This window comes from Balaenoptera ricei, chromosome 18 (assembly GCF_028023285.1).
Source record: "Balaenoptera ricei isolate mBalRic1 chromosome 18, mBalRic1.hap2, whole genome shotgun sequence".
Lineage (NCBI taxonomy): Eukaryota > Metazoa > Chordata > Mammalia > Artiodactyla > Balaenopteridae > Balaenoptera > Balaenoptera ricei.
In genome coordinates, this window is record NC_082656.1 from 1,227,088 (window position 1) to 1,254,008 (window position 26,921).

General features: G+C 40.3%; 1 protein-coding gene across 2 annotated transcripts in view; it reads right to left on the minus strand.

Annotated features, from left to right (window-relative positions):
* Positions 1-26,921, minus strand: part of XPO4 (exportin 4) — a 107,115-nt gene that overhangs the window by 73,615 nt on the left and 6,579 nt on the right. The window contains exons 1-4 of one of the 2 annotated variants that reach the window (XM_059902987.1): positions 18,513-18,597; positions 13,405-13,559; positions 13,156-13,297; positions 9,050-9,188 (exon numbers count right to left, since the gene is read on the minus strand). In XM_059902987.1, the coding sequence (XP_059758970.1) occupies positions 9,050-9,188; positions 13,156-13,250 (234 nt within the window). In that variant the 5' untranslated portion in view covers positions 13,251-13,297; positions 13,405-13,559; positions 18,513-18,597. Of the gene's footprint in view, positions 1-9,049; positions 9,189-13,155; positions 13,298-13,404; positions 13,560-18,512; positions 18,619-26,921 lie in introns of those variants that run through there. The other variant, XM_059902986.1, reaches the window with a different exon arrangement.

Below are 26,921 nucleotides of genomic sequence, written 5' to 3' on the forward strand. Positions count from 1 at the left end.
GCAGCTTATACAACAGCTGAGCACGGTCCTACCCGCCCACCAACTGCAACATCTTTGCTCAGAAATGCTTCTGATGTCAGTACCTTGACCTTACAGATGCTTATCTTGGCAAATCTTAGCAAATATACATAAAATTAAATTCCTAAAGATTAGCATGAGTTGATATTTGTTGAAGATGAATGATGGTTACACAGGTGACCAATAGACTATTTGTAGTATATCTGTATATTTTTGTGTATGTCTAAAATTTTCCTCTAAAAAAATGTAAAAAAGAATTAAATTCCTATATGCCTCAATCTTAACTAGGGTAAGTACGATGTATAATTAACAATTATGATGGCACACTAGCCCAGAGACTCAAGCAGTTTCTCAGACTTTTCCACACCAAGAAGCCCTAACAACACAGAATACGTGCAAATACCCTTGGGAATCTGGGGGTATACAGACACGGCTGTGTTCAACAAACAGTAAGTCCTCTGACTACAGCTCCATTAGCTTAAACACACACACACACACACACACACACACACACACACACACACACACACTCTCTCTCTCTCTCTGTAATTGTACTTCAAAATATATTGATACATCTGTTTTAACATTAAAATGTCCCCTTTTACCCAATCTTCAAGAAAAGTGCGTAAGTTCAACTGCCTTTGCACGGACCCAGGCACAAGGAGGAAGAAACCAAGCATTAAAGAGCCTCTTACAGAGAAACAGTTTATCACATACTCACTTCATCTTACAGTTGAAAGACACCTTAGAAACGCATCAAGTACAATCGTTCATTTTTTTAGTTAACAAAATTGTATTTTAGAAAATGGCTTTCTTTTAAAATGGTGATTAATGATCAAAGTGCCAGCAATCAAAAGTTCAGATACATTTAAATACCATTGGGATCAACCATGAACACAGTTTTTAAATATAGCTAGGCTTTGGTGGGGAAAGTGGGTAGTATTAAATTCAAATTAATGAAATTCAAGGATCTACCATGATGGATTACAAGACCATATGATTCTGAAAACAATCTTTCCCCATATTTTTTGATTTTCTCCTACCCTTTCTAAATAAGACTAAGTGAACAGGACACTATGAACAGATACCTAAATGTTTAAGAAAATGTGTCTTACTAAAAAAGGGAAACTAATTTTGGAATCTCAGGTGAGATAATCAATCTACTGAAAACAGAATTCATGCACAACTTATACAAAAACATGCAAGCTGAAAAGAACCCAGAAGCACTATCAAACACAAACTTATCGTTCTTACAAGTAAATTATCTATAGTAGTTTTGCACAAGTAATTTATAACTTGCCACAAATTGTTTTTTAGTGCCAAACTATATTCACCACAAAACGGCATATTTTTAGACTACGACCATATTTAAATTTTTAGTAACACGACCCTAATTAATGATTGAAGCAACATGTACTCACAATAAAGCTTTATTCTTCTGTGAAATAAACACTTCCTAGGATTACAAGCATGTGTCTGTGGACAGGAAAGGGTAGGAGCAGTGAAAGGGGACGACCTTTCTGAGGCTACTACGAGTTTTTAAAAGTAGAAGCCTCAGCAGACAAACAAGGAGCCCTCGGTGGGACGGGACTGCTTTTGAGATGTAGCAATAAAGACGTCCCACCACAACGACAAACTTCACGACAATGAAGTACAAATTCACCCATAAAAGAAAGTGTGTTCTTAGTGCATAAGCATGAACAAAACACATTCTTATTGTGGACTTAGCTGGTTGAACATAAGAATATTTTGTTTTTAAATAACTTTTTCTTCCTACAAAAATAACCATCCATAGGTTACTACTGTAACATTTGTTTACAGCTTTCCAATTTTGAAATGCAGTTATACATTATTTATTACAATACCATTACTATTAACCCAGTGTACTGTTTTGTATTCTACTTTTTCCACTTTCCACTTATGAAATAAAACGACAAATTTTCAAAAACAAGTGTCTCCTTACCAACTTTACCCCTCAAAGACTTAAGAAATACATAAAAATAAATTATGCAGCATGGTTAGTGGTAATGCCAGAAGTCAAATGTCCTGGCCTTGACCCACCTAAAATTACCAGCTTTTTAAGAACTAAAATTCAGTAAGATATTTTCATCATTAAAAGATAACCAAACAGTTTAATTGCTCCTTAACCTGGAAGCCCTGAAAGGATTTGAGAATAGCATCATAAACATTAATTATAGGGAAATCCCTGGCGGTCCAGTGGTTAGGACTTGGCACTTTCACTGTCAGGGCCTGGGTTCGATTCCCCAGTGGGGGAACTAGGATCCCACATGCCGCATGGTGTGGCCAAAAAAAAAAAAAAGATTATACTACTGTGGCTCAGAGATGCTAATTAAGAAATTCTTGGAGAATGACGAAGCACTGATTGTACATTAAAAGAGCAAAGCACTTCTCCCTACTCACAGAGGAATCCAGCACACACCGTGTGTCTAAGACGCATTACCCGATTCCACAACCATTTATCAATTAAATCTCAGTAACATAAAGTGACTTGCGGAGCAGGGGCAGTGCACTGAGACAGCTAGGGAAGCGGCCGAGAGGGAGAAAAGAGGAAGCTCCTTCTCGGGACAGAGAAAGGGAGGAAGGAAGCGGGGGAAAGGCACCCACAAGTTCTTGTCGTCCTTACCCTTGTGGAGGTTCCCATCTGCCTGCTTCACACTCTAGGTGTCAGGGGTCAGCCCGAGTGTGTTACCTCTTGACCCCCCTCCCTCCCCCGACGGGCCAGTGCCTCCAGGGCTGCCTCTGCCTCAGGCAGGGCTGGATCTTATTTCTGTACTAGAGGTGGTGACTCCAATACTTCAGAGGGTCGGAGACAAAACCTGTGGTGGGTACTGCAGAGAGATGAGTCTCAATGAAACCAGCTGAAAGGTGACGGACTGACTGGTAAGCAGTATATACGAAGTTGTAACGCTGAAGCGCACAGGGATGAAGCCAGTATAAAGTACCATTAGTACAAATCTTAGACTTCTAAGAGGTTCACATGGCAATGCTTCATTTATCCAGGATCATAAAGAATTCAGGTAGTATCTGTTAATTTTCCAAATGCAGCAAGCAAACACTTTTAATGAAACTTACTTCATGTAGAATTTTCCAAGAGAATCATTTCTAAGGCAATGATTACATGACGTGGTGACAAGGAGAGCACCTGGAGTCTCTGCTGAAACGCACAGGGCGGGGCTCCCAGCCTACGACACCTGGGGGCAGAGCCCCAAGCCCCGATGCACGTCTGCCCACAGCTCTGCCCAATCACCCTGTCTGCGCCTGTCACTCGCTGCTGCTGGCCATTTGACCAGCACTAACAAGCAGTCCCAAAGGGACAACTTTCATTTTCAGTAAGTCAGAAACCAAACAATAATCGTTATCACGACTATCTCCCAAATAAATTCTGAATAACAACGCTCTGCGGGTCTCTTTCAATAGTGCAGAAAAAGAAGTCAGAAAATCTGGGCTCTGAGAGTCCAAGATATATCACTTCAAGTAAGTGAGAGCAAACCACTTCATCTACCTGAGCCTCAGTTTTCTCATCTACGGTTTTCTCATCTACGAAAAGGGCTACTACCCTGTGCACTGCAGAATTCACAGTCCTAACTTTCAAGTCAGATAACGCAACAAAAAGTACTATGTAAATGTAGCAGGTTCTGATGAGATAAGGTGAAGCGGCAACAGTATTCTCATCCTTATCATAAAAAATAACCTATTTTGGCGTCTTAGTCCTTCTTGACTGTTATCTGCAATCCACCAAATTAAAATCACAAAATAAGTTATCGATTAAAAAAAAAAAAAACCAAAACTAAAGCATCACTAGAGCAATAGAGCGCGTACTCACTAAACATCACCTGCATTAATAAACCAATGTTTGCCTCTGTGCCTGACACGACACTAACACAAGGGAAGGTGGAAAATGAATAAATGATGTGCTCCCTATTTTTTTTCCCTATTGATGAATTTCAAAGAGAAAAGTTAAATATGTAAAACAAGTAGAAGAAATTCAATGAGGTCTCGAGGTTATGAAAGAGTCTAATATGTTTTCTTTCACTGAAGTACTAAAAAATCACAAGTTAATTCACTGGCTAACAACTGAAGTAACTGCTGCCTTCGCATTAAAAATCTTTCAGCAGAATTCTCATTTCCAGTAAAAGACATTAATTTCATGACAGTGGAAAAACACCCTTCAGAGGTAGTTTGCCTTACTCTCCAGCTTACTGTCACAAGAACAAGATACTCAAACACTAACTCCAGCTGACAACATAAAATACTCTTGTTCAGAGAGAGGATTGTCTCTTATAATAGCCTGGCTCTTACCCCAGGAGCTTTATTACCAAGAATAAACTTTATGAAAGGCTGCCATACATAAAGCAGACTTCCAGCTGCTCCTCTAAGCAAACATCAATGAGACTTGTGATAAGAGAGCTTAAGTCGCTATCACGTCCGGGGCAGCACTGCAGCAGACGGGGAATTTCTCACCCTCTTCTCTCTAGCACGGCAAGGAGGAAGAAAGGAGGCTTAAATGATATGTTCAACAGCTTTAAAAAAGCGATTTAAATAGGCCTACTGCTTTCAAAGGAAATAAAACAAACATGAAATAGGTTAAAAATTTAGCTTAAACGTTAATTAAAATAAAAAATTTGACCACTTTCTTTGGGAAGTGAGGCCTCTGTACACGTATCCCTCCCAGGTCTGACGCCACTGCAAAGCAAGGTGACGCAGCCACAGGGGGAGAGCAGCCTGTGCACAGACTGGAGGAGACGGCACAGGACGTAAGAGCCGCACGAGCACCGTCCCTCTGAGAGGACATCACGATGCACAGAAAACTGCACGGGGCTACAAAATACAATCTCCATAGGAAATCGTTTAACTCATAAATATCTACAGAGAACAAAGACCAGAAGATACTTCTCAGAGCGTTTAAAGGAAAGCTAATATGTTGGTTATATATTTTTTAAATACTCAATTAGTTTCCGTTAATGGATAATAGTATAAATACTTTCTTCTGATTTTCAACACTTAAAATATTATTTGATAGAAAGAGATGATAGTTCATGTCCTAAGATTCTATAAACAAAGGGTTGTGAAACCACTAGGGACATAAAACAAACATTCGCTGAATGCTTACTAAATGCACTTAATATTGTCTTTCCTCTTCTGGGCCTGGATATTACCACATTTATTCCATGTATTAGTAAATCACCACCTAGAGAAGTTAAACAATTTTTCAAGTTCAGTAGGTAGTAAATGGCAGAGCTAGGATTTGAACCTAAGTGTGAATCCAAAATCAAAATCTGTGTTGTATCATGTTATCCTGCCCCTAAACTCATTTAAACATGCATACTTGACTAGCATGATGTTGGACCGAAAAATACACTCTTAGAAAGCAAGCAGGAAAGCCAGACTACGTACAGTTTCCAGTCAATTGGGGTTGATTGGAAGCATCATTCTAGAAGATGTGCAAAGGTAAAATTAGTCACCTAACTTAATAATTCATGAGGTCAACCCTTTCTTTCATCCAAAGAAAACCAGAGTCAGTTATCTCTTCCTTTCAAATATCTCTTAAAATCACCTTTATAAAGAAAGTTTCTAGCCAACATTATATCAATGTTCTGATTTTACCATTTTACTTTCTTATCAAAGTTTTAAACCTCTCTCCCACTGCTATTCATGTCTCTGAGACTAAGAAAATCTTAAGTAAATTCTTGAAGCACTCCCACAAATTCTTAACAGTCTGAGAAGAAGACAGAGAGGAAGACAGAGTAAAATGCGGTACTGGTCTGTAACCTCATTTTTTAGACCTGCTGAATGAGCAGGAATGGCTCCAGGCAGGAATTCTAAACTTGCCATATAAATGCAGGAATGCTTTCTGAGTTCAGTGTTTTCAGTGTGGTCACCAAAATAAATTCATCCAGCAATCTTGAAACTAAATTCTACCGCCCGCTACTGACTTCTTACTGCTACAGAAGTTCTCAACCCTGTTAGCAGAAATTCAACTTTAAAAAACTCCTCCTGCTTTGGAATATTTCACGAGGATATTAAATTTATCCACTCCCCTCAAAGCGTATGTACTGTGAACAGAGCAAAATCCTCTCTAACTAGACAGCTACATCTGTTCCAATCATTCTCAGAACATCAGTTATTTCAGTGGCTCAAAAAAACCAATTGCCAGGTCGCAGTGGGCCTACTTTTTGTGGTGGGTCAAATTACCCAGGGGAGAGGAAGCAGAGAACACAATTCCCGAGTGTGTGCTCATTCCTGAGGGGCAAGGGCTCCGGATCCTTCGTCATCCGGCTGCCAAGAAGCTACTCGTGGGGGTGAGAACAGACTGTAGAAATCCTACCTTAATACTGAAACCCCAGTCAACATGATCACCCAACTACAATCATAAAAGCAGAGATCCCAGAGTTGCTGCTTAAGTTCCTAAAGTTTAAATCCTGGTCAATCGCAATGAGCTGGACTCCTTCACTGCACACTGTCAAGTGAAACAATGTGTCACCTGACACATTACGAAGAGAACCAAAATTATGAAGAGTAACTTGATTTAGAGCAGTAGGGGCTGGGATAGTATTTCCAAGTAGCAGCCTTAGTTCCAAGCCTTTTCCCTACGAGTTCTGGCTAGTCAGCCCACCACTTGATTTTCCCCTGACCAACAGTGACGTCCCCGTTGGACTGCGCACACGGCCATTAGTTAGGCAGGAAATGCTAACAAAAATCCAGGGAAATGTAAGACTACGGATACATTGATACGATGAATGTGGGCAGCCCGGAAGCATCAGTATCTCGAGAGCAAAGCTCTTCATCAGAAATGGGAGACCACGTCTACCAATAGAGAGAACTTTGAGAGCATATAGATTATTAGTAGTACAAAGTAGCTTCCCAATCATTTTCACCTCAAAAAATTGTAAATGGAATCTTATCTGGGGACTATTTTCAACAGAGCTCCTCACTACATAAAACAAAGCCAAAATAACTCAAAACGTAACGATTCAAACATGCACATCTTCAAAGTTGTTAGTTTTAGATAAACAATTAAATTTTAGAATACTAAGATTAAGTGTTAGGAACATAAAATTAGACCTTTAGATATTAAAGTCTCTAGACTACATGGTCCAATATGGTTGCCATTAGCGACATGTGGCTATTTGAATTCAAATAAAATTTAATTAAAATTATATAAAATTAAAAATTCAGGGGCTTCCCTGGTGGCACGGTGGTTGAGAATCTGCCTGCCAATGCAGGGGACACGGGTTCGAGCCCTGGTCTGGGAAGATCCCACATGCCGCGGAGCAACTAAGCCCGTGCGCCACAACTACCGAGCCTGCGTGTCTGGAGCCTGTGCTCCGCAAGAAGAGAGGCCGTGATAGTGAGAGGCCCGCGCACCGTGATGAGGAGTGGCCCCCGCTCGCCGCAACTAGAGAAAGCCCTCGCACAGAAACGAAGACCCAACACAGCCAAAAATAAATTAATTAATTTTAAAAAAATGTATTAAAAAATTCAGTTCCTTGGTCACACAAGTCACATTTTAAACACTCAAAAGCAGCATGTGGCTAGTGCGGTGCCCACACCCTGGAGAGGAAAGATACTGAACACTGCATCAACACAGAAGGTTCTACTGGACAGCATTACTCTTGGAAGAAACCTGTCACAAAAATAACATAGAACACAATATCTACACAATCAATAATCAAAACACAGATAGAAACATTCTGTATCTTGATTGTGCGACTGTTCACTGGTACACAGAACTGTCACAACTCACTGAAATGTGCATTTTCAATGGATGCAGTAACGCACGTAAATTATTCCTCAATAAAGTTGATAAGGAAAATTCCAAAGGAAAAACAAAAAACACCTAGGGTAGATACAGGAAATCCTGACAACTTGCTCATTTACTCCTTCGGTGGAGACCCTGCTGGGTCACTCCCAGCAGAGTGGAGGGCAGACGGCAGGAGCGGAAAGGTGAGCGCACGTCTCTGTGTGGCGAGGAGAGACTCAGACACTGTGAAAGGGAAGGGACAGTGCGCACGGTCCTCCTAAAATGACCACGGCACCCTAACTCACACCACAAACAACCTAAAATCACACCGCGCGCTGAGGGCCCCCTGAAGACACCATCCATACAGAATCGTAAGGGGTACAGCCTCACAGATATCTTTCAAATGATTAAAGAAAAGAAACTGGGAAAGTGAAAAGACTACCCAAAATATTTAAAGATTTAATACCTGAGAATCAGAAGAGCCAAGACTGGCACAACATCGTAAATCAACTGTAATTCAATGAAAAAAGAAAAAAAAAAAAAAGAAGAGCTAGGTATTGCCAACCCCAATTCAACATGAGTTAAATCTCACCCAGCTGATAAAAGTCAACGGTTCCAGCCAACAACCACAGCTGATGAGTAACACCAGCTCCAGCTCGTCTGGCCTCTGACAGGGCGGCCACAACCCGTCACGCTCCCGGCTGACCGGTTCTCCCAGGCAGACAGGAGGTGGAAAGGGGAAAAAGCAACCAGGCTCCCAGAAAACTCGGGAAGCTGACAGTCACACCTGGTAGTCATGGCCTACCTTGGCCTATTAGTATTGCAACATTTAGGAATTTTTATGTCAGATATCATTTTATATTTTATTCACATTTCCATTATCACTAGTACTTGTCAAAGGTTTATTAAAAATAGGGGGAAATGTTCAACAGAAGGGAAATGGTTAAGAATATTATGGTACATTAGCTTGTAATATTTGACACCATTAAACAGGGTTATGAAAACTACACGAGGTTTATGAACTTATGATGATTATGAACACTGGCAACATAAGAAACAGAATCAAACGAAAAAGCAAAGTATACTGTATCTACAGTACGTGCACATGTAAAAAACGGACTAGAGGAAAACATGAACAAATGGAAATTGCTTGATTTCTTAGACTGTGCCTTTTTTCTTTTATGTAGATATCCATTACTGTTGCTATAATGGTATTTGCGTAATACAAAATAAAACTTTTAAGTATTTACGAATAGTTAGCACACTTACCACAGTGGGGTTGCCACTACTTATCAACTGGCTGACTTCATGAAAAATGCTTTTGCAGTCAATTGATTTATCTAATGATCCTCGTTTTACAATTACTGCTACTGCTAATAGAATCTGTTCCCGAACATACTTTTGGAGGCTGTAAAACATAAAAATCATTGTGAAAACTTTTACACAGATCCAATATAAAAATACTCCCAAATTCCTCACTGTGCCTGCAGCTGCTATCAGCACGGCTCACGTCTAAGGTAGCGTGCTCCTGGTTACGCGCTGACTCCACAGCCAGAGACCTGGGTTCGAATCCACACGCCAGTTATCACTGGCTGTGTGACCCTGGGCAAGACCGTTCACACTCAGAGCCTCAGTTTTCTCACGTGTGAAATGGGGATGACAGTAACAGGGTTGTCACAAGAATTACATATTCTTAACACCGCACCCCGTGCACACTAAGCGCTACATGAGTGTCAGCAGCTCCGGTGGTGTTATCAGCTCACTAAGAGCCAGGTGAACATTCTACCAGTTAAGAGACACATTCGGACCTAATCTCCATCTCCAACCAGCAGTATCATCTTAGATCCATTCCCTTTAACATGGAAAGGCAACATGCTAGCTAGCCAAGATACAACATTATGGAAACATACACGTTCTTCTAAACCTTTGTAAATGTTCATATCTAATGTTCATATCTGTCCCTCAGTGTGGTGGCAGAAGCACTCATCTCAGATGGAGGCCTCCTAAAAAGGGCCGTTGGGCCACAAGGGCACACGGATTTAACTGCCTTTTCACAACGGTTTCTTAAAAAGAAGGCTCAGAAAACATAACCCTGAACTTTATAATCCAGCCTCTAGAATGCCGTACAGATACAACCACCACATGCCCTTGGGATAAAACCCAAATTCCCTAACACAGCTTATAAGCAGTGGGTCCCATCCCAGCCTTCCTGGGGTACTCCCAATTTACCTGCTCTCCAGAACAGTGACGAATAGTGCTTTCTTTTACTCTGAAAGATGTCCCCATTTGGACATAAACGATATGGCCACCCACTTCTAAGGCCCTTCATGGCCAGGGATCTGCTCCCCTCTCATCGCAGCCCCTCCACGCACTCTCACGACCACAGCTACACCGAACCTCTTTCAGTTCCCGGCCTGTAAACGCCACTCTCTGCACGTGGCTGGTCAGTACACAGAAGGGCTCCCTCACACTTCACGCAACACGAAGCGCGCCGCGCCGCGCACGCTGCTGCAGTCCCACAGAAAAGCACGCCGCCTGCCGCATAACACGCACTCACTCCCCAGACGTTCATGCAAACGAACGAACGCGTCTCGCTCCGTCAAGAACGGAAAGTATTCCTTCAAAGCAGACCTGAAACGTTCATTAAGCGAATAAAAGCAAAGATCCTACTGTGTGCAAGAATGTGAATTAACCAAAGGGAATATTCGTACTTTTGAGGGGACACAATAGTTTCAAACACAATGACTGCTACTAGAAATGTACATAAAGCTAGCTTTAAACATTGTTACTGGCAAAAATTATAAATTACTAGGAAAATAAATAATAATACCCAACATTTATTGAGTGCCTATGACCTGTCTTGATATAAACTAACTTCACAAAAATTAATACACTTAATCTTCACAATCTTTTTAGTAAAGTACTATCAGTACTGTTATTCACTCTATTTAATAATCAGAAAATTAATGCACAGAGAGGTTAAATAATTTGCCCACGGTCATGGAGTTACGTGGCAGAAGGGGGACTCACAGCCCCTTTCTCGACCACTATGCCATACTGCCTTTAAAAAAGTGTACCCTGGCGGTCCAGTGGTTAAGACTCTGCACTTCCAATGCAGGGGGTGCGGGCTCGATCCCTGGTCAGGGAACTAGATCCCACATGTCATGCGGTGTGGCCAAAAAATAAAAAATAATAAATAAAAATTAAAAAGTGTACCCTGCATTTCACTCTGTGCAAATTTTAATCACAATTAGGAGGAAAAAAATAGAAAAGGAAAACTTCCATGCATGCAATGGGAAGTACACAACATTACGTACTTAGTATTCTACAGTATATAACCTGTAGCGTTCCACCTATGCAGAGCACCAAAAGTTTTAACTTGACTCTAATCCATTCATCGGACACTCTGCAAGATTAAAATGTCTGTGTCATGAAAGACCAAAAAAAGGCAGAATTATTCTAGATTAAAAGAGACACAACAACTAAATACAACACGTAATCTGAGGCTAAATCCTGGATCAAAAAAGTAACCTATAAAGGACGAAAAGGATATAAACAGCATTTTTCAGAAAACTGGGAATATCAAAATATGAGGTCAGAATTACATTAAATAATATAAATATAGTAATTATATCAAGAGTATTGAGATGATCTCTTAGGAGAGACATGCTGCAGTCTTCAGGGATGTAGTATCCCTAAATGCTGGCTGAGCCTCTACTAGGGAGAGGGCACGTGAGTGTTCCCAGTACTACTCTCTCAACTTGGTTGAAAACTTTTTTTTTTCTTTTTTCCAAAATAAGAGTTTGGGGGGGTTCCCTGTGGCCTAGTAGTTAGGATTCTGGGCTTTCAGTACCATGGCCCAGGTTCAATCCCTGGTGGGGGAACTGAGATCCCTCCCACAAGCTGCGCAGCAAAAACAAGAAAGACTTTGGGAGACAATACATAAGTGAACTATTTCAATGTGGAACCCTACAGTCAACTCTAAAATAGCTCCTGAATCAAAATTATTACGGTGAGATGATTCTGGATAACATGAGAGATGACATGCATACACACAGCTGAAACCACCGAGCTCAGTGGGGGTGGAGGTGGGGCTGCGATAAATCAGCAGCTCCAGGGCAAGTTAGTATCCACCCAAAAGGGCTCATTAAACAACCGATTAAAATTTAAATAAAGGAAGAAAACCAGCATGAAGAAGAGAAAGCTTTGAAACAGGGGCAAGTTTTCCTTATTCTGTTAAAATCAGAAAAAATAAGCCACACCCTCACTCAGCGATATGTACACTTGCTCGTCCCTGGAACACGCTGTCCACTAAACCTGTCATGCTGATCGGCTAAGTAACACTTGGTTTTTTTCTCTCATACATTTTTCGATATGAGAAGCACTTATTAGCACTTTACTGAGTGCAAAAGTCATGCCAGTAAGTATTATTAAATTTTATGAACTCAGAGGCTGCCAGTGAAGTCAGCAGGAACAAAGGTATGACAGCACGCTGGACTTACTTGTAAAGTTTTATGCATCTTTATCGCCATCAATCAACATTCCGAATTACCAGCATTTCTGATTATGTAACATTTTCTTCACTGAGTGTGAAAATAAGTATCTACGAAAAAAGTATTCAACGGCACAAACTGCATATATACAATGTATGCTGCCTCGTCTTAGAAGACAACTTGGAATTAAGGGGACTTTTAAAAAAAAGATACAGAGGAAATGAATTTCTCCCAAAGTTGTACGGCTAATAGTTTTCCTCATTTGCTTTTAAATCATACAAGCAATGAATACACACAGTCTTGTAAATTTTTTAAACAATACGTGTATAATATAAAAAGAAAATTCACTTTCATCCCATTCCTCAAATCTGATCCCCTATCCAAAAACAACCGCTAAAGAATTTGGTGCTTTTTCTTCTACAACCTTTTCAATGCACGTTTCTACGTGCTGACACATATATATACGTGTAACATTTGGTTTGATAATGGTGCCTGATTTCCCCTCACCCTCCTGGCTACTCACTTACGTCTTATAATACATACCAACAACCAAAAGAAGATCAAGTTAAGTATAAAGGATTTTCGACAGAGTCAAAGATCAACTTTTATTTATAACCAAAATCCCGGAACTAAACAACAACAAAAAAACCCTAACATCGAAGCACAATCTCTTCAAAGAAACAAAACCCAGTGTCACAAGCTTAAATTAAAAAGTATTCTTTCATTAAGTCCCAAAACAACCTACAATCGTGTGTGGGTTTTTAAAATACAAGCCCACGCAGAGCTTAACCGTAAATGTCAATCATTAAAAAGCAAAGGAAAAGCATCCCAAAGGATGGCTCAGGGAAGCGTCTGGCCTGGCGGCCTCCCCTGCGCACTTACTGAGGCCTCTGTAAGACGTAGGTTAAGAGGAATGTGCGCAGTGACTCGACGCTCCCTCTCTCCAGGAGGATCCACTCGCGGACAACGGCCTCCATGACGGCTGTGGCAGCTTGAAAGAGGACGTAGTCTACCTTACTCGTTTCTAAGGAGGAAACAGACACCGTCTTCAAACAGCAGCTCACCTTCCCCTGAACATTCTGCATTTGTTAATTTTAAAGAGAACTTTCAGACAAGGAATGAGATGGTTACCTGTTCCTTTTTTATCCAGTGACCTTTGCTCTAGCACCACAAAGAGGTTAGTTCCTCTCAGAAGACACCTCAGGCAGGTGGCAGCTAATCACCGATCACAATTTTCACAAACTTTCCTCACCTCTCTTCAACTGTTACTTCCAAAGCATGAAGAACTAAAAAATAACACAGCTTTAAAAAAAATAAAATAAAAATATAAAGCAATCAGAAAATTTCCTAAGAGATTCTCACCCTGTGCAAAACAGAACTTTGTATCAGAAAAGTATCTAATAAACTAGTCTTTGAACATTACTATCTGCGATGAGCCATGCTGTCAAAATATCTGTTTGTTCAGTAATTAATTCAGTAATTAATTAAGCTTTCAGCAGGATGGCCCATCTCCAATAGCAAGTTCAGAAATAAACACAATCATGTTCATGTTCTTTTTCTCAAAATGTTAAAAAAAAAAGGGGGAGGGGTCACATTTACACAAGGTGAGAAGTTCTTGTGTATTTTCTGATTGCAATACTGATCAAACTGAGTAAAATCCCAAAGCTACACTCAGAAAGATCCAGCTTTAACTAGCAAGTTACAGTATCCGAACTAAGAACTGAATCAGGAGGGGAAAAAAATAGAAAATTAACATACTGAAGAAATATTTTACATTAATTTTCTATTTTTTCTTTTATTCAGCAATACCACTACAATCAGTTTCCAAATAGCATTATCAAAAGGGAGAAACAGTCAAAATGAAGTCAAGAAAAAGCAGAAATTTTTTGAAGCTCTACAAAATAACCATCATGCGAAACCCATGCAGAGTCTGATTCAACTCCTGGGTATTTGCCAAGATCACTAGACAGGCGTGCCTGGAAGCCCGAGAAATACCTCTAGGCACAGAACAGCACCTTCAAGAACTTCTCAGAAGAGCGTGAAGATACAGGCAGGCACATCGTATTCTCTCCATTTCAAGCACAGATCATTTAAAAATATTACAAGTGATCTTGACACAATTTTCTATAAAAATGTGCGAGGAAAGGTATGCCTACGTCAATTCCTATCACACTGGACTACAGCACAGGAGTTTTGAACATATTAAAACTAATAAGAGGAACCAATCTGGACCTTTATTTTTTTTTAAGTTTGATTAGTCCATGCCATCTTAACATGAATTCTAATTGAGATGGTAATCAGAACTCACAAAAATTTAGAAACCTTAAAATATAATGAATAAATAAAGCAACAGCTTCCAAAAATGTAAACCTATTATAAAAAGATGTGTTTAAAGTTCCAGGAGAAAAAAAAAAGTGTTTTATTCAAAGAGGACTTGAAACAGAAACCAGTTCTATCTATTTTGCTCACTAAGGAGAAATATGGTACTGCCTAATAAAGGTAATTCAAATCATCTCTTATTATAAACCTCTTCTTGAAAGAAAATGATGGTTGTTTGCCTATCTGCACTTTCTACTGAAATAGTAAACATTCTAAGGACCTGAAATTCTTAACCATGGATTTTAACAAGGAAGCAAAATTGTAGGGACTCACAGAATTTTAGAAATAGAACTCCGAAGATCATCTAATCCGATCCCTGCATCTGACTGTTGAAGAAACTGATGCACCAAGAGACTGTGAGAGGAAACTGCAGCCCGCGTGGCTGGCTGATGTCCTCTGGTGACACGCGCCTTGCCCTAAATGCAGGTGCCAACAAGACAAGGCCCGGCACACACTCCTGCTTCTCGTGAGCAATGAAACATGCTCCTGTCTAACTCCTTGCGCTTACAGCCTAGCTTTTTTCTGCCCCCTCCCCTTTTCTGCAAGGGTCAGTAGGGGGACAATTACAGAAAGTAAATCACATTCAGAAGTTTTCAAGATAACTCTTTTCCTTAGATTTCTCTGTTTTGTATCAAATGAAGATCTCTAAATTACTATTCCTATAAGAAACTGTCTCTAAGAATGGAGGAATCTGAAAAAAAGAAAGCCAGATTCCAAATTTAAAAGTTTTCCTAACCGAATAAATTATACTTTCTCATAGAAACTGCCATTGGCCTTCATAAACTGCACTTGAACATAACAGAAATGTGCAGAAGATGCTCGCCGGAGCTCTGGAAGCCTGCCAGCAGAAGATGAGGACGTGACACACACAGGAGCTTTCTTCTTGCTCTGTGCTGGAAAGATGCTCAAAATTGCCAGCTCCGTGTGCAGAACTCACAGTTCAACTAGAATTTCTAATACCCTTAGGGATGATTTACCACTGACTAGGACACTGTTTAGATGACAAATTAGTTTAAGCCACTTTAGCAGGAAGCTTTCACTTCCTACCACAGTAACTCTTTAATAATAATTACGTAAATAAAATTCACATGTATCTTGTCGGCCATCTGAAACTAGAGCCAGGGAGACTAAAGCGAGAGTGAAGTTAAGGGCCGAGCGGAAAAGCGCTGCGTTCAGGCGTCCAGCGACTACACTTCCCTCTCTGGCCTCGGGGTTCCTGTCCAAAGCAGAGGCAACGTAAGCTGCACGGCGACACACACGCACACCAACAGTAATACGTCTCAGGCTCGTTCTGTTTTGTCTCGGCTACCTCTGAGATAAGAAACGAAGGAAATCCTTTTCTCCCTGAGAAAAGGGCAAAAGAAAGCTGCCAAGTTAGCTCCAGAAGTGCTGGACCGACCCCTCAAAGTCTGGGGGTATTTCTTTAACAAGAGCAGAACTCACAGGTTTTTTGAAGGAACATCTGACCCTACAAAACTAGTAAATTCCTAAGTGCCAAAGACTTCTGAGGCCAAGAAGTCTGAAAGTGCTCTTCTAACAAAACGCACAACCATGCAACATGCACACGCACGCAAACGCACAAACACACACACACGTGCACACACAGAAAAGAGCAAAGAAATTAAAACTACAGTGAAAACAAAAGAATAAGACGAGAACGAAATGAGATAAAATGAGAAACATAATAAAACTTAAGTTAGAAGTGGGAAGGAAGAATTTTAAGAGGCCAGAAAAGGGAAGCATCCAAGAGAAAGTCTCCCCTTCATTAGAATCTATCACCCAGACATTCTATAAAAATGACTTATAATCCCGAAATAAGAATGTGAAAATTCTGGATTGCGATCGACTGCCACGTGCATGAGAAGTCTTCTTAGAGCAATTAACCTTTCTGGGCTGGTGGCAACTGAGTAAGGAGTTAAGATTTTCTGTGAAGTTTAGATGTAAACATTAATGTAACACAAGGCTTTGCAGTACATTAATGATTATGCTTATAACACATGCACCCAACCTTTTAAACAGTTAATGTCTCAAAACCCAAACTGCTTCCAATAGTGCGGCTGGAACTAGCAATACTATTCTTTAGAAATTTTTATCAGGAAAACAAAAGTATTCTAAAACAAGCTCACATCATAACAAAGCAATAGTTCTTCATAAAATATACATACTCTAAAAAGGAAAGAGTGGTATAAACAAATACACTCTAATAACATACTTATCACTTAGATCGGGTATTTCCAGCTAGCACAGAAGGACAACTGAGTCACAGTCAGTCGGAAGTCAGATGAAACACGGCTGGGACCCTGTTTATGCAGTGAAGGCACAGCCACAAAAGCCAGACTCAGATCATCTGAGGTTTTCTACATCTATTAATGCTGAACAATTTCAAGGCAGTAAGGATGAAGTAAAGCTCCCTTAAATTCTTAATGATGTTTAGTTTTGCTTCTTTTAATTTAACACTGAGTTATTCTCCACAAGATAACAGATTTTCTTAGTGCCAGAAGCAAATTCAACCAAGTATAAAAACAGACTACTCAAAAAAAAACCAAAAAACAAAAAAGCCTGCCTCATTTAGAATTAAAGGTGGTTATTAAACTGCTTCTCTAATGTAAGATCTGACTCCTGAAGGAGATAAGGCCGCCTTGACCTCCGATGCTAGCTCCGTGCAGACAGAGGACAGAGCATTTTTCAAAGGCCATCTGAAATGAAGTAACGGGGCAATGACATTTACATGACTGTTCACAAAGTGCTTTCATATGTTACTACGTCTGCACCTCACTACGACTTAAGACAGTCAAGTCCGTTTAAGGCAAACGACATCATTATGCCCATTTCACAGATGAAAAAAGGGCCTGAGAGGTGAAGTGACTTCCTCAAGCTGCTTCCAGGCCGCAGGCACCCCGGCGCCCGGCCCTGCCCACTGAGCCCCACAGCCCTCGCCCAGCCCTGAGCTGGAGAGCACTCTGCACACAGAGCTGGAATGGCAGGCTGTTTCCATCCAGACACCAGAGTGCTGGTGGCTACGGATTAGTCTTCCTAAAAGCACAAGAATACAAGGTCAGATAGTTTAGTTCCTAACACTCAACTAACCAATTCTGTGGTCACGGACAACTCAAACAGCCTTCCTTTCAGAGCCTTCAATATGGGTTACAGAAAAAGTGGCTCCAATTAAGAAAAACAGCCAACAATTATCAGATTATAAAATAACAATAACCAATGAAATCTCTCTTAACTATTATTGAAAAATACCTAAGAGGCAGAGAAAATGCCATCTCTGAATAAGTTATGACTTCTGTGATAATTTTTAAAGGAAAGAGACCACTTCCATACATATGTCAGATATAAGGTACTCACAAAACATTTTTTACAAGAGTAAAAATCAATGCTTCATTTTAGGACATACAATGAAGATCCTACACAGAACTGACCAATATTCGCTAAGCGAGCTGAGTACAAACTATATGGTTTTTAAAAAAACGATGAAAAAACAACTAAAAGAAACTGTAGAAACCCCAAAAACTAATCTTAATTTTAAAACACTGGGATACGTTATAGTACATTTCCTATAAGTGATACCATACTTGAAAACAACAGAAAAAACATTAGATTTTCCTCCCACCATTAACAGCCTTGATATTAGAGTCAATAATAAAACAACTTATTGAATGTTTTATTTAGGGAAGAAAAATCCAAAGCAAAATCAGAGTTTTCTCTCTGGCTTTATGGAATATCTTTAAAGCCACTTCAGTGGGATGATTATTAATGGAAAATTATAACTGTACAAACCTACTTATTTTTAAAGGAATTTAAAATATCTAAAGTTCAAGATACAAAAACTAGGTATTTTTAAAGTAAACACTTACCCAAAATATGCTTGCAAACGGCAAATGGTGATTTTGATTTCCTAAATGACAAGAATATATGCTCCGCATGCTGGCGCTGCTCAGTGTTAACCATGGAAGGTGGTGCCTTGAGATTTAAAAACAAACACAAACACAGAGCACACTTGTTTAATAAGGAAGCTTGAACAACAGCAATCCTTTTACCCACAACAAGAGAAATATTTTCACTTTCAGGGGACAACGGGAGTACAAATTCTTGCTTAATTTTTCTTAAGGAACTATAGTATTAAACTTCATAATAAATATTTAAAATACAGTTTCAGGGAAAAGAAAGAAGTTCCCGGCAAGGTTTGGATCAGAATCCTTTCAAGTTGCCTACATTTAAGAAAGATAGATATTTATTTATTTAACATTTTTTTGTAGTTTTTTAAAAAAAACATAGCCTACTCATTGCCTTTTATTCCGAAATATACCACTCCATCTAAATTGACCAAGTTCAAATAATTTCTGTTCTTCAGCCCTGGTGAAATTGAATCCAAAGTTACTAAAAATTGATTTCTAAAAGCAATCCTTTAAGATAGAAATATTATCAGATAATTCTACCTCAAGTTTTCTAAAATCACTATTGAACCAGAAAAATTAGGAACAGCAAAGTTTGGAGTTTACAAAACTCCTTTCTGAATAATAAGTTAATCAGTCAGAAAAGCCAGACTTCTCTCTCAACAAAAACAGCTTCTGAAAGTCTGCTCAGGTTTTTAAATTCCATTTTGTTCTAACAGTCTTTCTTCCAAAGATAATACTCTTCTGAACCAGCTCTACCTAAAATATACACTCCTAAAATATACATTCAAAGGTTATCTTTGACCTTACTGAGACCCATCCGAAGAGAAGGAGAAGAGACTGCTTATACAGCATACAGATCAAAATATCAGATTTCTCAATTTGGAAGGGGAGGGAAGGGTGAGGGTAGGTGGCAGGAAAATAAACCTTTGTTATTGTAACCAATATAAAGTGGGGAAATCATCATTTCAACTGTATTCAAAGACTCTGGAAGATGAAAAACATAACCAGGTACATTAGATTAATATTCATTATAAACTATATCAATTACGCAACATTAGTTACTCTACTTTCAGTTAAAATAGTAAAAAAGAAAAAAAAGAAGTAAATCCAAGAAAAATTAACTTTGACTCTCTTGCCTAAAGGAATTCTTATAATTAGCTAAAGCCAGTTCAGACTACTATTCCTAATGATATAGCACCCTCTACAGCTCTCTAGATAAAAATGAAAATATTTCCGTTAAAGAACTACATTAAATAGATAACAAGGATACACTGTACAGCACAGGGAATTACGGCCGTTATCTTGTAATAACCTATAATGGAATATAATCTACAAAAATACTGAGTATGGGGGCTTCCCTGGTGGTGCGGTGGTTAAGTGTCCGCCTGCCAATGCAGGGGACACGGGTTCGATCCCTGGTCCGGAAAGATCCCACATGCCGTGGAGCAACTAAGCCCATGTGTCACAACCACTGAAGCCCGCGTGCCTAGAGCCCGTGCTCCGCAACAAGAGAAGTCACCGCAGTGAGAAGCCCGGGCACTACAACAAAGAGTAGCCCCTGCTCGCCGCAACTAGAGAAAGCCTGCGCGCAGCAACGAAGACCCAACGCAGCCAAAAATAAATAAAATAAATAAATTTATTAAAAAAATAAGAAATGATAAAATCACCTAGAAAAGTAATACAGTAACAAAACAAAAATAAATCAGCACTATTAACACTATCCTCAACTTTTTTACTACATTGCTCAGATTATAACATGATCTTTCAACAAGGTATAAATGAAATCTGGGAACACCATCTTTGTAGTCTTCTTTTTTTTTTTTTAAGGTTTCATTGAAGAGTGTTGAGAATTGAGAATTTTTCATCTTCTACCCATAATGACAAAGAGAAAAAAATTGATGAGGAAAGGCATTTCACAATTAAGAGGTAAGTCAGAAGCTGAATGCAAAAAGACATACAGCAGCACACTAAACCTGCACTGTCCAAAACAGCAGCCACTAGCCACATTTGTTAAAATTAAATTAAACAAAAAAAAAAAATTCAGTTCCTTGGCTGCACTAGCCACATTTCAAGTGCTTAACAGCACTCGTGGCTGGTGGCTACCACACTGGACAACACAGGTTCAGAACATTCCTGTCACTGCAGAAAGTTTTAACAGACAAACTCCATCAATGATGATAAAACTAATCATGTAAGTGTAACCTCAGAACTTGAGTCTTGAGATGATGATATTCTAGATCAGTGGTTCTCAACTGAGGCAACTGTGTCCCACAAGGGACATCTAGCAATATCTGGGGACATTTCTGGTTGCCACACTGGGGAGTGCTATTGACAACTAGTGCACAAGGGGCAGGGATGCCGCTGAACATCCTACAGCGCACAACCCAGCCCAGAACGCCAGCGGCGACCAAGCTGAGAAACCCTGCCCTCGGTGAACTGTCTCAAACTCAAGAGTCAGTGAACGAACAACAGACTTCCAAGGACAAAAAGGGAACATGGTATTCTCATCCAGTCAGTCATTACGCTAGAATTACTTTATTACCCAGTATTCTGTGACAAGAACCGGAACCAACTTGTTTTGCTAAAAGGATATGACAGTATTTTTTACTCTCTTACGATATCTGTGTAAAAAGTTGGCTTGATACAGTTCATTAAAGGATAAATGCTAAACGCAGGTGTGTATACAAAGATAATTAAAAAAGTAATTGTCTCGCTCACTCTAACTGGTGTCTATAAATCTAAAAATAAAAATGACTCACAATTAAGAAGCAAAAAATATGGTCATCTTCTGTTCATCAATATTATATGCCATTGGGACTTCCCTGGTGGCGCAGTGGTTAAGAATCCGCCTACCAATGCAGGGGACACGGGTTCGAGCCCTGGTCCGTGAAGATCCCACATGCCGCAGAGCAACTGAGCCCGTGCACAACTACTGAGCCTGCGCTCTACAGCCCGCAAGCCACAACTACTGAGCCCACGTGCCACAACTACTGAAGCCCACGCACCTAGAGCCCGTGCTCTCCAACAAGAGAAGGCACTGCAATGAGAAGCCTGCGCACCACAACGAAGAGTAGCCCCTGCTCGCTGCAACTAGAGAAAGCCCGCGCGCAGCAACGAAGACCCAACGCAGACATACATACGTACATACATACATAAATAAATAAAATATTAAATGCCATCAATGTTTTCAAAAGTTTTGTTTTGATGATTCTAAAGCAGGAAAAATAATCAGAATAATAAGTGAAAATGTATTAAAGATTCATCTGATGTCTAGAATCAGTACTACATTTTGAGGGTGAGAATGTCCAGGAGTAGAGACAGGACCCATGAGGAGTATTTGAAACCTGGACTCAGTATTTACAGAGCTGAAGATGAACGCAAAGAGATACAGTCACACTCCAGACTCGCGCCGCCCAATATGGCAGCCCCTACCCCCACTGACTATGTAAATTAATTAAAGTAAAAAATTCAGTTCCTCCTCTGCACAAGGCACGTTTCAAGAGTTCAACACCCACATGTGGCTACTGGCCACCACACTGGAGAGTGCAGATATAGAAGACACTACTCTTGAAGAAATTTAATTAATTCAACAAATATTTACAGAGTGCTTACTATAAGGTTACCTAGATTCATGTGATTTGATGCGATGCTATGTGATAGATTAATGTACAAAATAACTGCTATCACTTATAGAGCACTTACTATGTATGAGGCGCTATTCTAAACACTTTCCTTTTAATGTAAAGGGAATCATTTAATCTACACATTAACTCTCTGGAAATAATTATTTTCCTAGTTTAGAGATGAAGAAACAGACGCATAGAGGTTAGGTGACTTGCCAAACGTCACACAGCTAGTCACGGGGTGGAGTCAAGAGGAATCCAAACAGTCTGGCTCCAGACCCTCTATGTTCTACTGCTGCTCGGTTCCTAAATGTCAACACTGCTTCACGTGTGCTGCCTAGTCTAGCGATAGGGTGATTTTTCTAACATCTTATCTGATTAGGCCACTATCATGCTACTGTTGTTTTCTAGTTAGTTCTCTAATCCCTGCCACAAATCCACAAAATATAGACAGACCAGCAAGATTGGGGTCAAATAATTTTATATTAAAACATGGATATATTATGGACTAGAATAAAATTTCTATTAACCTTTTTTTAAATATTTATTTTATTTATTTGGCTGTGCCAGGTCTTAGTTGCAGCACGCGGGATCTTTAGTTGCAGCACGTGGGATCCAGTTCTCTGACTATGGATTGAACCCGGGCCCCCTGCATTGGGAGCGTGGTGTCTTAACCGCTGGACCACCAGGGAAGTCCCTCTATTAACTTTTTAAGATAAAAATTGAGAAATTTTAGCTTATACAAGCTGTTTTGGGGTACTCCCTAGCTCCCCCCAAATATATATTCACTCTCTTTTACCATAAGAGTCACGTTAGCAGTAAAAAAAATTTTAAGAATATTAATACATTCCCTTCCACCCTGGCTTTGTTCAGAGTCTCATCATCTCTTTGCAGAACAACTTAACAGCCTCCTAACTGGTCTTCCACCTCACATCTTGCTTCCCTCAGATCAGATTTTCACTCTGCTGTCAGAGTGAAACCACAGAACCGACATGTCACACTACAGGGTGAGTCCAAGCTAATTATTGTGCAGATAAGACCTTAGATAGCCCAGCCCGTGCCTATTTCCCTAGGCTCATCTCCCTTCCCCCTTTATTCATTTCTTTCATTCAACAAATACTACCAAGCAACTATTATGTGCAAACAAGGTCCCTAAACTAACACATTAGCATCTAGCTAGGGAGACCAACATTCATTAATTAACCACACAAATAAATGTAAAATTCCAGTGGGGCAGGTGTTATCTAAGTATAGGACAGGTGAGTCTCACCTTACTGAGAAGCTAAGGCAGGCTTTCCTGAGAAAGTGACTATGCGGAGACCTGAAGGATCAGGTGAGGGTGAGGAAGAGCGTTGTAGGCAGAGGGAACAGTGTATGAAAGGTTCTGTGACAGGACCAAGGACAAGAGAGGGAAGGGTGGAGAAAGAACTGGTGTGGCTGATGCAGAAAAAAAGAGATGGGAGAAGGGTCCTCAGAAGCTGGAAATATGGGCTTTCCTGGTGGCGCAGTGGTTGAGAATCCACCTGCCAATGCAGGGGTCACAGGTTCCATCCCTGCTCCAGGAAGATCCCACATGCTGCAGAGCAACTAAGCCCGTGCACCACAACTACTGAGCCTGTGCTCTAGAGCCCGTGAGCCACAACCACTGAGCCCACGCGCCTAGAGCCCGTGCTCCGCAACAAGAGAAGCCACCGCAATGAGAAGTCCGCACACCGCAACGAAGAGTAGCCCCCGCTCGCCGCAACTAGAGAAAGCCCGCGCACAGCAGCAAAGACCCAATGCAGCCAAAAATAAATAAATAAAATAAATTAAAAAAAAAAAAAGGAAGAAGCTGGAAAGATAAAAACTTATCCAAAGCCTCACAAAGAGAAAGCAGTAATAAAACTTCAGTTCAAACCTGGGTAATCTGTCTCTGGAACCCTTCCCTTACAGCATATTTCCATCCACAAATTACGATCAAATGTCCACTATGTGCCAGGCAATGTGCTAGATGCTTCAGACACAACAGTGAGTCACTGATAAACAAAAACAAACAGAATCCGTGTTCCCAAGGAGCTTACAATCCAGCAGAGGAGTCAATCATATAATCAAATAAGCAGCATAAAACCGTGGATGCCATCAATGTTACTAAAGCAAATGGTGCCATGGGAAGAGAATTTAATCTAGTTCAGAGTGGTCAGACTTTTTTTGTTAAAGTAAACACCTACACTAAGATCTGAAAAATTAAATGTCAACTAGGCAAAAGAGGGAGGAGGGTGTTCTAAGCCAAGGGAATCCATGCGTGTAAGGTTCAGGAAGGAGGGGGCAGACCCAGCGTGTGGACTGATGCCCAGTCTGCGCAGCCCAAGGCCAGCTTCCTCAGTGTGTGACCGGGGCAGTAGCATGGGGCCCAGCTCGCCACAGGGCCCCGTGCTTAATGCGATACTCTGCGCTCGCCATCCTGAAATTCTTGATCGTTTTATCTCTGAACCTGTGTTTTGTAAGCGACGCCCAACGGGACAATGGAGCGTGCATGGGAGGAGTGAGGACAGGCTGGTGGCCAGGCACACGTGCGCGTGCCTCGAGGCAGCCTGGGGCAGCGGGTCAAGGTGGCTAGGGTGGGAGCTGGGCCCAAACAGGCAGCAGCACCTGGACCCACGGCGAGGCCAGCTTGCCTGTCCATCCCCAGAGCCCGTGCCTGAAGCACCTGCACAAACATTAACTCTCCAGCCTGAGCACTGTGACAGGAACTCGGTAAACTTTCTCAGTAAACTACAAAACAAAAATGTACATGTGGACACCACAATAAAGTGTTTCAGGGAGTTGTTAGAATTTTTCAAAAAGTTTGATTCTTCTCTCTGGAGACTTCCCTGGTGGCGCAGTGGTTAAGACTGTGTGCTCCCAATGCAGGGGGCCCGGGTTCGATCCCTAGTCAGGGAACTAGACCCCACATGCCGCAACTAAGAGTTCACATGCCACAACTAAGGAGCTGGCGAGCTGCAACTAAGGAGCCCGCCTGACGCAACTAAGACCCAGTGCAACCAAATAATAAACAAATATTTTTTAAAAAGAATCTCTGATTTTCAAACTGCTACAGCAAAGCAAACATCTGCAGGTTTAGAAATAGAAATTAAATTCAGAGATTGTCACATTCAATGGAAAAGAATGCTATTTTAACATAAAACTCTGTATGAACCATTTATTAATGAGGAAGACAATTTTACTTTTTTCCTACAATTGAAGATACAACCGCAGGATACATAAATGGGCGTTTTTAATTACATACAAATCATTAAGCTACTTGTGGTTTCTTGTATAACCTCTGCAAGTAACAAGGAGTGTCACAGGAACATTAAAATATTGATAAATTTACACCTAAAATTAAATTCAAACTCACATGAAACTGATTTATATGAAGACTTAAATCTTTCTGGAAAAAATGTTCTGCAAGAATCATGAGCTGTAAATGTACTACAATTTACACTTGTAAATAATTATCATCTTCCCTCTGAATCCACAGGTTCCACATCTGCGGATTCAACCAACTACAGATGGAAAATATTTGGGGAAAAAATTCCAGAAAGTTCCAAAAAGCAAAACTTGAATTTGGGACTTCCCTGGAGGTCCAGTGGTTAAGACTCCACACTTCCACTGCAGGGGGCGCAGGTCTGATCCCTGGTCAGGGAACTAAGACCCCGCATGCCATGCGGCACAGCCAAAAAATTAAAAAACAAACCAAAAAAACTATCACATATTAGACCCACATTTCTTGAAAGTTCCATAATATTCCACTATACAGAATACCACGGTTTATTTACCACAATTTCTTCCAACTAGACCTTCACACTGTTTCAGTTCTTTGCTAAAGCAAGGTATATAGACACTACAGTAAGTGCTTTTCCCATATGTGCAAGTATTTCGGGAGGCTGAATGAATGGGCAGAAGTGGAACAGCTGGGTCAAAGGGCATGCAGACTTTCAAGGCTCCAGTAACACACCTCCAGACCATCTCCCAAACTTGCAGCCTGCTACGCGTCCACGAACGCTGTCCATCTCCGTACATTCACAGCCTGAAATACCGTCTCAATCACAGGTCTGTTTCTGCACTATTCTATTCCAACTTCCCATTCTTTTTCCACTCCAGCACCACAACCCTGCAATTACTGTAGCTTCTGAATACACTTCAATAACTGGTACAAACTCCCCCAAACCCTCCTTTCTTCTTTTTCTTAACGTCTTTTGTTACTGTCATGCAATATTCTTCCAGATAATATGTATTTTCTAATTAACCAGTCAAGCTTTTCTCCCACCTCAAAAAAGGGTGAGGAGGGAAGAGGGATTTTGACTGATGTTACATTCAGTATATAAACTAATGAGGAAGGAACGGCCACCTTAACCAGATTAACTCTTTGGATTGAGGAACACAACCTTCATTTAATTCAGATCTTCTTTTACATTCTTCAAATAAGCTGTCTGGTTTTTGTCACAAAAATGTTGTATATTTCTTATTAAATAATGTCCTATAGTTTATTCCTCCAGTTTTTATTCTTAACAGAATGAGATTTTTTTCCATTTTTAGGCTGACCATTGTTGGTATAAAGGAAATCTTACAATTGGTTTATTTGCCTTACATCTGGCCACCTTACCAAACAACTATTGGTTCTAGTGATAGTTGTTTACTTAATTTCCTTGGATTTCTTCTTTCTGAATATCACCTGCAAATTACAATCTTTTTACTTTTCTTTCCAATATTTACTTATTTGGCT